General features: G+C 45.3%; 5 protein-coding genes across 6 annotated transcripts; 1 reads left to right on the top strand and 4 right to left on the bottom strand.

Moving 5' to 3' along the window:
• Positions 1-396: 396 nt before the first annotated feature.
• RB195_024538 (uncharacterized protein) lies at positions 397-1,080 on the bottom strand (the record flags this gene model as incomplete). Its single annotated transcript, XM_064212354.1, has 1 exon — positions 397-1,080. The coding sequence occupies one exon, from the start codon at positions 1,078-1,080 to the stop codon at positions 397-399; it is 684 nt and encodes a 227-aa protein (XP_064068235.1).
• Positions 1,081-1,181: 101 nt separating this feature from the next.
• Positions 1,182-1,571, bottom strand: RB195_024537 (uncharacterized protein; the record flags this gene model as incomplete). Its single annotated transcript, XM_064212353.1, has 1 exon — positions 1,182-1,571. One exon carries the CDS (start codon positions 1,569-1,571, stop codon positions 1,182-1,184), a length of 390 nt encoding a protein of 129 aa, XP_064068234.1.
• A 282-nt stretch (positions 1,572-1,853) lies between these two features.
• On the bottom strand, positions 1,854-2,255 carry RB195_024536 (uncharacterized protein; the record flags this gene model as incomplete). The annotated part of the gene is made up of 1 exon (XM_064212352.1): positions 1,854-2,255. One exon carries the CDS (start codon positions 2,253-2,255, stop codon positions 1,854-1,856), a length of 402 nt encoding a protein of 133 aa, XP_064068233.1.
• A 76-nt stretch (positions 2,256-2,331) lies between these two features.
• On the bottom strand, positions 2,332-2,865 carry RB195_024535 (uncharacterized protein; the record flags this gene model as incomplete). Its single annotated transcript, XM_064212351.1, has 1 exon — positions 2,332-2,865. One exon carries the CDS (start codon positions 2,863-2,865, stop codon positions 2,332-2,334), a length of 534 nt encoding a protein of 177 aa, XP_064068232.1.
• A 2,125-nt stretch (positions 2,866-4,990) lies between these two features.
• On the top strand, positions 4,991-9,477 carry RB195_024534 (uncharacterized protein; the record flags this gene model as incomplete). Of its 2 annotated transcripts, none has more annotated exons than XM_064212350.1 (2): positions 4,991-5,150; positions 9,215-9,477. In XM_064212350.1, 2 exons carry the CDS (start codon positions 4,991-4,993, stop codon positions 9,475-9,477), a joined length of 423 nt encoding a protein of 140 aa, XP_064068230.1. The 2 variants fall into 2 exon arrangements, with proteins under 2 accessions (XP_064068230.1, XP_064068231.1); XM_064212349.1 differs by lacking the exon at positions 9,215-9,477 and adding an exon at positions 7,761-7,834.
• Between the last annotated feature and the right edge of the window lie 1,200 nt (positions 9,478-10,677).

The following is a 10,677-nucleotide window of genomic DNA, read 5'->3' as shown; positions in this document are numbered from 1 at the left end:
CCAACGATTCAGTAAAACGCACTTCAAGTGGATTGATACACCAGTGACTTTAACCTTTATCCCTTTTATGCTCGGAATATTTGGTGTATCATTACTTACTTAGATACTTAGGTGGCCCGTCTTCACTGAACGTGCGGGCCCCAGCATCTCTTCCACTCGTTTCGCTCCCTCGCCATTGTCATCTAAAATGTTCTCAAGCATCGTGAGTGACGTTGACGAGGTCCTTGAGCCGTATCCAGCTGAGCTCTCAGCTGGATACGGCTCAAGGACCTCGTCAACGTCACTGGTCCATCCGTGTAGCGAACACGTCATCCATCTCGTTGGCGGTCTCCCTCGGGGGCGTTTAGCACCTCTTGGGATCCACTAGAGCGTTCTTTTAGTTCGTCTATCGTCGATTCATCTCATGATGTGACCGGCCCATCTATGTTTTGCTTTCGATACATATTCCGCTGGGTCGCGAAGACGGGACATTCCTCTTAAGTCGGAGCTACGAAGACCGGCAAGGTGTTGTGTGCGCCGGTTAAACTTCAGGAGACATCTCTCAAGGGCTCTGTGGGTAGTAAATAGCTTCCTAGACATGGCCGCGGTGTCCGCCCACGTATCCGCTGCGTAACAGAGCGCTGGAAGGACTGTCGAGTCGAACAGATGGGTACGAAGATCTTGGTCCGTCAGTTGGTCCGTAGCTTCCCTGACGGCTGCGAATGCTGCCCATGCTGCTCTCATTCTTCTATTCAGTTCTTCCTTCAAGTCGTTTTCCATGTTCATAGAACGTCCGAGGTATACGTATGACGAAGTTTCCACGATTTGGGAGCCTTCAAGTTGTACTCCTCCGTCCTCGCAGGAGGCGTTCTTCATGAACTGTGTCTTCTTTCGGTTTATTCGTAGTCCTATTCTCTTCCCTATTTCGTTCAATTCGTTGAGCATCGTTTCTGCTTCACTGGTGCTGCTCGAAAAGAGAACGATGTCGTCCGCGAAACGAATGTTCGTGAGGAATCTTCCATCAAAACGTATGCCCCTTTCTTCCCAGGAAAGTGATTCCATTATCCATTGCAATACAGCCGTGAACAGCTTCGCCGACATAGTATCGCCTTGTCGTACCCCCTTTCCAATGAGTATGGTGAGAGGGCGGTGAAAAAGCTGTATACTAGTCGTGCATCGATCGTAGCAATTGGCTAATGTCCTCACATGCGACGCGTCCACACCTTGGTCGACCAGCGCTGACAGTATTGCATTCGTTTCACGCTGTCAAAGGCTTTCTTATAGTCGACGAAGGTTAGAACAAAGGGCAGGAGGTATTCTCGGCAAACCTCTATGACCCTCGACACGGTCTGGATGTGGTCCAAGCAGCTGAACCCCTGACGGAATCCAGCTTGTTCTTGATGCTGGCCTTCACCAAGCACTCTAGATATGCGCGTGAGGATGATCTTGGTGAATACTTTGTACAACACGCTCAGCAAGCATATCGGACGGTAGTTCCGAAGGTCCTCTCGGTCACCTTTCTTATGGATAAGAACGGTTCGCGAGGTCTTCCACTGGTCTGGGATCCTTTCTTTCTGAAGGTAGGATGTCATGTGCGCTGCTAAGATTACATGAAGTGGGTGGCCACCAGCCCGAAAAAAGTCTGCTGATATAAAATCAGGTCCGGGGCTGTGTCAGGTTTCATGCTCTTGATAGCGACTCGTACTTCCGAAGGGAGAATCCGTGGTGGAGTTTCAACAGTGGGGATGATCGGGCTTGACACAGGAGTTGATGAACGGAAAAGGTTCGAGCAGAACCTCTCCGCAATGATTTCCATCTCACGATGAGAAGACGTGCGAGTCCCGTCTTCGCTCAACAAGGCTGCTAGCAGAATATTATATTCGCGGAGATCCCTGCGGCACTTCTTTAGACTCGCTTTTTTGTGCTGCTTCCAGAATCTTCTTCTGCCTGTATTTCAAAAGATCCTCCTGCAATACTTTTCTGCAGCCAGTGTTTGCTACTAACGGCTCAATGTGCGATGCATTCGGATCAAGCCTCAAATCCTTTCTTCTTTCCAACAATTCCTTGGTGGTTTTCGAAATCCGATCCAAGTTTGTCGTGCGCGGCTTCGAGGCACGCTCAGCACAGGCTCGTAATCCTCTGAGCAGCATCTCGTAGTCCACGTTTGGGTCCTTCTCGATGTGCCAGTCACCTTGGGACAAGGAGTCCTCGAGCACGCAATCGTCGTAGACGACTTCTTGTCTCCTTCGTTGCCGATAGCAGATGTTCTTTTCCATCGTGTGGCTAAGTCGTATTTTCGCACGAAAGAGACGGTGATCAGATCCACTACAAAAGGATGGTACTACTGAGACGTCAAGTAAACACCACCTCCGGTTGGTGAGTATGTGGTCGATCTCCGCACAAGTCGCGCCATTGGGCGATTCCCATGTCCACCGACGATGATTTTTTTTTCATGAAAAGAGAGTTCCCATAAAAGAGGCGAGCGGCGGACAACCGCCCGGCGAGACGATTGCCATTTTCATTCCGGTCCCCTAGTCCAAATCTTCCAATCCTGTATTCCTCTTCTGTGGCCTTTCCTAGTTTTGCCTTGAAGTCTCCGACAACAAATTTGTAGAAGGACTTCTCGTTGCGGACTACTTCCTCCAGCTTCTCGTAAAACGCGTCCAATTCAGATTCATCAGCTGCTGATGTTGGTGAGTAGCAGTTGATGATACTGATGGATTTTTGGCGCAGAGGGCGGAGGCGAAGAATGGCCAGACGAGGTGACAGGACCTCGTGAGAATCGACGAGATGGACGACATATGGGTGCACAAGAAAACCAACACCGCCTACATTTCGCGACGGAACCTTCTCTCCACGAATGGCGAGTCCACGAGTGACCGTCATTCATCTGTCGTACGTCGCTCCTTCTGCACTTGGTCTCCTGCAGAGCAATCACGTGAAATTTGATACGCTCTGCAGCTCCGAGAAGGGCATGCAGGTCAGCGTCTGTGGACACTGTTCTCGCGCTGTAAGTACACAGTCTGAGACAGTCTCCATGGCGAGTCGTGCGCGTGTCGCCTTGGTCCAGAATCAATCACGTCCTGAGCAACCTGAGATTTGATCGCCTCTCACCGGTCGCCATACCGTCCGACGTCTGATACGGCAGGGCCCAGTGTGCAGGGTACTGAGGCAGTGCATATGCTGGAGTGGCAAAAAGACTTTTCCCCAAACTAAGCAGCCATGCCACGACGAGCTTAGCTTTCACCACAGGTCGTCGCCCAACCTATATGGATCAGGGAGCCACCTAGCGACATTTTGCCAAGACGGTGGTGAATATTAGCATTGGTTTACTCTTAGCTAGGCTTCCGATTCCGAAAAGTCGGGATGTCGGATGTGTCGAACTCCTTCTCAGCTGGGGAGACCCTGCTGGAAGCGAACCTCCGCTGTGCATCGCGGTTCGACGCCCAGAGTCACCTTCACTCCACTATGAGGCGGTAAACCGTTGTGGAGGGGTCTATCATTATATGGATATATTATATTGACGGCTGCTGATCCTCAAAGATTCTCAAATTAATCAGTACCATTGTTGCAGAAAGGGAAGAATATTATGATTTTTAAATAAGATCTTTAAACATTCTCACGAACCGATATAGTTTATGGTGTTATTTTGGGAATATTTACGGAATCAAAGTGGGATAAAGCGATTGTCACACTTGTTCTCGTATCAGTTTTCTAAGCCCGGCAAATATTTCTAGGTTGTTATTTGTACCTACATCTACATTTACATCTTCTATCTACCTATGTATATCTATATCTATACAATCTTTGATTAACTGACTGAATCAGCGGCTACAATTATCGCCTGAGGTGATCGCCCGCATTCCCGCTGAACTGTGTCGTCTTTAGCTCTACCCAACTTCTGGATGTTCAGCAAGAGCTTGCAGTGAATCAGTGAATCAATCCATTCGTCGCTATTCCATATCCTGTGAAAACTGACTTCTCGCCTGAGCTGCCTTTCAATGCCGAGTGTCCTAAGGTCCTCTTTCACCACCCCAGCTCAGAAATTCCGTTTTTGGCCAGGTGTCCTTTTCCAGTTTGAGCCAGACAAACTCCTCAGATGACGTCGAAAAAAGCGATCTCCTGGTCTTCTCATTATGTGACCAAAGTACCGAAGACGATTTTTTGTGACCACTTTCGATAGCGGTGTAAGATATTGACACCTTCCACATCGGGCGCTGTAGCGCAGTCAGAAAAAGATTTCGTGGTTCCTGTGGCTGCATGATTGAATAGAGGTCCGAATATGTCCAGGTGCCAACCAAACCTTTCACTCCTTCGGCGTTGATAAATTTATACCAAACTTGTTTGGGAGGATAAAAACACTGACTAGACATATTGGCTAGCCCCCACAAGTTATGGTAAGGGCGCGAGTCCATAAATCTCAAACGAAGTCTGAGTTGAAGGACGCATTTCCATGTGGATTGATCAATGCAGTGCACTTCATCCCTTATCTTCTACATGTCATTCGCCAGAAAGAGGTATTCTGAGCCGAAGGTAGCCAAACAGCCGCCCAAACAGCTTCCTTCCATGCAGTCAAACTTAGGCAATGCTGTTCAAGCCTGAGATCCGTTCATCATGATGGGGCGAATTGCGGATAGGTGGACTTGCAGCTTGGCTTCGCTGGGGGTGGGAGTTGAGCACAAACGGCTGGTTAAGGAGTTGAATGCAGAGCAGGCATTAGCCTGCTCTTTACACAGCCCAGAGAACACAGGTTATTGACGAGTTCGATCGGTTGCCCGTCTACGCTGATTCCAGTTTGAGGTCCCGAGAAAAACACATTTGTTTGCACTTATCGGGGAAGAGACGTAGTCTATAGGGGAAGAAGCTAACTTAGACAAGGTTGACAACATGTCTAAGTTTCGTACTGCTTTCCGCAAATACAACAACATCATCGGTGCACTCGAGATCGGTCAAGAAGTACCGTTATGGTGCTAAGATGATATCAGTACGATCTGTTCTTACTGTTCTTAGCATGACGTCATCGATAGGGAAACTGAACAGTAAGAGTCCTGCGAATGCCCCTTACTTCATTCCAGCTGCCACTTCAAACGGTGATGTGCATACTGCTGGTGTTCGAACTACAGTAGTTATTCGTGTGCGTCGCAAAGACAGCCTCGACGAGTCAAAAGCCGGTAGGATATCCAGAAAGGCTAAGTGCATTGGTTTTCACTACCGCTGAAATATAAGCCAGTTCGTTCCTCGCGCGTTGTTCCTTCGCGATCTTTGGCAGGCCGATCCAAGATAATCCGCTCCAGAACATGTGCATAACATGCAGCAATGTTCCCCGATAGCTCTTAACGTCCGTGACGGATAACTTTTCGGATAAAGATCATCCGTATTAAACGAATGATCTTCGTCGTCTCACGAATCACAGGCGGAAGAACATATTTCAGCATTTCCGCTCTGATTCCTTCATCTTCACTGGATTTTTCATTTCTTCATCTTTTTGATACAGGCCAGAATCTCTGACTCGGTCGGTGGTTGCTTGTTAACCGCATATGTCGGTTTATGAACGTGTTCGAGTTGTGCAGTTGCTGACGCTTTTCAGTTCAGCAAAACTTTGAAGTGATCCCTCCAAATTAGTAAGGTTGCTTCACCGACAGGCACTCCATTGGGGGTGTTGGGTACTGGAGAACATCTTTTCATTTTGCCGCTATACTGTTTTAGTAAAGAGTAGGCTTTCTGCGGGTTCTTATGCTCCCATACTTTTTCAAACTCCTTTACTCTAGATGTCTATTCGTTTTCACGGTTATTTTGCAGTTAACGGCGCAGCTTCCTCCTCAGGCGCTTTTTCTGGCTGAAATCGCCTGTACTGCTGGCGGCACATACAGAATCATACGTGGATTTTGTTTCGTAGATGCAAAAGCAAACTTCTTTCTCAGCGTTAAAGCAAGAAGCGTTTTCCTTATGGCGTCCTGAGTGCACTTTATGTTGAAATCTGCATTGCAAAACTCCTGCCTCGCCCCTACTCCAACATAAATAGACGCATATTGGCGGGATTTCGTTCTTCACTCTTCTTCTTTCAGATGTGCCATAACGACTTTCGGTTGAAGAGGAACTCCTCTGCTTCTATTATGGAACCGTATCTTGAAGCTGAGAACTGTACGATGGTCAGATTCAAATGTGAATCTGTCCCAAGCAGCTCTAGATTTTCGAACTTTAAACTGATGAGTATTCCTCGTCGGAACGTAGTCGAGCTGAAGTTTCAAAGTGTTCATCTCCCGCTCCCGTTGTTCTTGAGGCGTCAAAAGAGTTGACCTTTGCCGATACCTCTTAAACGTGGAAGCGATGAAGAGGGTTGTCTGTTCACATAATTTGAGCAGGCGGTTTCCGGTGTTCGACGTGCGCTCCGTAGGATAATACCGTTTTCTTACACAACGGATCGTCGTTCGAGTCCCATCTTTGCATTCGCGTCGACTCCGACAATGACTACATGCTGGTTGGGTATTTTAAACATCGGTGCATTGAGTTCATCACATAAGGCGTTCTTACTGTTGTCTTCGGCAATTTTCGTAGGTGCATGGGCACTTGTGTTCCAGAGTTCACGTCTTGTGCGATCCTGGAATTGTACAATGACGTATCTAAGCGATGTTGAGCCAAATTCCCTGGGAACGGTCAAAAAGCACCCGTATTATGAGCAGCCGTGTTTCCAGGAGACTCATGAGCCCCGATAATTGCACTACGCGCCTTTTGAGAGCGTCATAATTGCCACAGTAGTCTGATTGCTCGTCTTGTACTATGTATCGCTGACCCCCTGCCTACATCACCCTCTCCGCCCATCTCGCCGCGCCTGGTACTCCTGCCTTCCTTTTTTTCGCTGCGTCCGCTGGTCTTGCGATGCAATTTTTGAATCAAACAAAAAAGGAAAGTGCATGAAGATGGAAATTGTTTGAAGCTCCAGATAGGGTTAAGTGTTTATTAATCTGTTTTCAATTGTTGGATGGAAACCACCGTATATCTCTGGGAATACAAGAGATGTTTCAAAAGGTGTTCTACTGATCGGTGGTATGCTATATTCCTTCAGTGTTTTTTTCGCTTTCCAGGCATTTGTTTTTGCACATCTAGCTAAGCAAAATTTGTATCCAACTCCGATGAGATACCTCACAGAAATGCATTGCACCTAAAGGCATATCTTGGAGATACAGAAGTCTCTGTACCCCACTTATACACGTGACCTGTTATATTGATTTTATGCAAATAACAAATGCTACACAAGCCCCGTACACTATTATTCAAAACGAGAAAAGGGAACTTTCCTACTTCCTAAGGTAATGTATGGACTTCTAAGGTTACTTATTGATGGACGCTTTTTTGACGTGGGTTTTAATTATTCAAGCACACTTTCTTTCTCATATTGGTTGAAAAGTGCTTGAAAAGCAGTTTTGCCAGTGCGGGGGGAGGGGTAACTCGCATAGCATGATATTATATATATATATATATATATATATCGGTTAGATGCCGAACAATCGGTATGCACTTGGTAGTCGAGCACTCTACCTTTTCACTATTGTCCAAAACTATGTAGCATATGTAGGTTGGTTTTGATAAGGCAAGGTATTTTTTCTCATATGTTAATGAGGGTAAGTAAACTTTTATGTATAGTGTACATGAATATTCACTTCCAAATTTGCAAAACAGTGTAATTGTTTAGTCCTTCGATTATAGGGAATAGTGAATGAGTGTACAGAAGTGCACGACTAATCAGTAGCCTTCCTTCTTTAAGTATTATATGACACTTTCAGAACAGCACCTGGATCGGCACTACTGTGGAAACACAAGAGAAACAGGAAAATGTGGGAAAAGTGCAATAGATTGAAATATTTACTCCTGCATTTCCATGTAACCGTTATATATTTCCTAGACATTACTTTTCCTGACGATTTTACTCGAGGTTTTATTGATGTTACACACTTAGAAGTAGCATTAATCATGGCTTTGGTTCCAAAGAAATGAAGTCCAAAAGAAATGAAGTCCAAAAGAAATGAGGTTCCAAAGAAATATGGCAATGTTAGAGAACTCAATTTAAACATGGAAAGAAAAGAAGAATCGAATGCGAAAGATTTTTAAACGCTTGATCTTAGCATTACTTGAATAGAAAGGTCTGGAACTGGCCGCATCATTAAGATCAACTGTGGATAAATGAGGAAACGAACGGCATGCTTAGTATTGGGCAACGCTCACTATTCTTACATTAGGACGCTTTTATCTTTTTTAACACTCTGCAAAGACTTCGTTTGTTCGTTTGCTACTTTTTCCTATCATTTATTTCTACTACTCCGTTCCATGGGGTGGGTGTAGTGTAGCGGTTAAAGGTTCCGTTTACTGCACGACCGATCAGAGGTTTGAATTCGCTCCAGTGCTCACCAAGCCTTTCATCCCTCCGGGGTCGATAAATTGGTACCAGACTTGTCTGGGAGGATAAAAACACTGACTTGACACATCGGCTAGCCACCGAAAGTCACTGCATAGGCCAGATACACGTTCGTAAACAAACGATTCTGAATTGAAGTGAACGTGGGGGCGCATCCCAAGCGGATTGATCAACGCCAGAAACTTTATCTCTTATTAACTTTATGTGTCGCCAGCAAAACAGGCGATTTCAGCCAGAAAAAGCGCCTGAGGAGGAAGCTGTGCCGGCAACTGCAAAGTGACAGTGAAAACGAATAGACATCAAGAGCGAAGGAGTTTGAAAAGACATGGGAGGATAGGAACCCACCTGCAGAAAGCCTACTCTTTACTGAAACAGTGCAGCGGCACGATGAAAAGATGTTCTAAAGTCCTGAACACTGTCAATGGCTGTCGGTGAAGCAGCCTTACCGATGTGGAGGGATCACTTCCATACCTTTCTGAACCGGTAAGCACCTTCAGCTCCAGAACTCGAACACGTTCATAGCTTAACACACGCGCGTAACGAGTAACCAGCAATCGAGTCGGAACTTCTGCACCCAAAAAATGAAGAATGGAAAATCTGGTAGACCCGACGGAATTAGCGCTGAAATGCTGAAGTGTCTTCCTTCATCTGCGGATCCGTGAGATGACGATGATCATCTGCTCGATATGGATCAAGGAAAGGATACCTGACTCGTGAGAATGCGCCATCATAATTCCTCTCCTCAAGAAGTTATCCGTGACGGGCCCCAGGAACTATCAAGGTAGCTTTTTGTTGCTTGTTATAATTGGATGTTATATTGTGTAGTCATTTCGGTGTGGTTCCTGACAGCAAAGACGAAAGCGAAAACGTGTACACTGTCGGAACAAACACGAAATATTGTCGTTGCGTATAACGCTGTGCTTCTGCCGTGTACAGTGATGCAGATCATCCATCGAGTATCGGTTGCATCGAGAGACCCTTGCCCACCCCACACACTGGCTGAAACCCAACTACCAGCAGCGCTACAACAATACGCTCTCAAGTCAATTGCAGAGCCAGAAAACCCTGTTGACCAGATCCGTACGTAACCACTCATCACGTCTACCAATGCATCAAGAACTTATAATCAAAAATCAAAGTTTTTCGAGTGGACTGGAAACCCAATGTGTCAAAAAATCAAAGACAAATTCGAAATGTCTAGAGAAGGAAGACATAACCTCCAAAATGGAGTGTGTTCTCTGCATGTGTTGCTCATTAGAATTAGAATATCAGTTAGAACTATACGATGTCGCAACGAATACTGTGAAAAAAATCCTCTAGCGAGCCACTCTGCTGGCCAGAGCTTATGACATTGATGTGTTTATGCTCAGCGATATTTTGAATAAGTACTAGAGTATGAGCGCTATTTTGAAGAAGACAGAATGTAAAAAAAAAACATATCTCGAATGGGACGGATTTCCTGGAATCAGTGCATTTCTCTGATATTTAGTAACATTCAACACCAACGGAGGCATCTGCGTAACTGCAATGTCTGCGTTTTTTCTAATAACCTTTTTTTTTTGTGAACGTAGTCTGTTCTCAAAAAGAATATCAAAAGCATTTGAAATTAGCAGCTCATGGCCTAATCGGCGAGGTAGAACTTTTTACCCAGTTCGACAATTTTTCAAAGTTTGAGTTCTGCTATTGATAGATGTGTTAAGATCTAGACCTTGTTGTCAGAAAGCTCAAAAGGATTATAAAAAGGCAAATTCCGGCAGATTCGCATCATTTTAACTCTCAATACGCCTACGGTTGCGTCTTGTTGGACCAACAAAAACTGCAGAAGAAAACGTAGTTCGCTACGGAGCTACGCAATTATACACGTGTTACACATATGAATTTACTTCAAAATTTTGAACAATGGATGTTCAGAGACAAAGGCGAAAATTCCGCACTGAGCTGGAAATTCTGAAGAACTTGAGATTTTCTCTATATAACCAAACCAGTTCCGCGTCTTATTAGAATGGAACTGGAACATCTAGGCTGAGGAGTGCTTGCGTGTAACAGATGGCTAGGATACTTACTATTTTCTATGAACTTTCCAAATTCACACCTTGACTCGTTTGATCTGTGAATGATCAAAAATTGGAAATTTCTCAAGCATGCTCACAGAGATAAAAGCTTGGTGGTTTCTAAAGAACTGATGTAAATAAATGTTGGATGAAGAATAGCACTTAGAAGGGCTTTGACTATCGAAAAAATACTGACTTCGGTTTGCAGTCAAGTTTTTCACTTCTAACTTCTTCACT

Source organism: Necator americanus, chromosome X, assembly GCF_031761385.1.
Source record: "Necator americanus strain Aroian chromosome X, whole genome shotgun sequence".
Lineage (NCBI taxonomy): Eukaryota > Metazoa > Nematoda > Chromadorea > Rhabditida > Ancylostomatidae > Necator > Necator americanus.
This window is presented reverse-complemented; position numbering and strand designations above follow the sequence as displayed.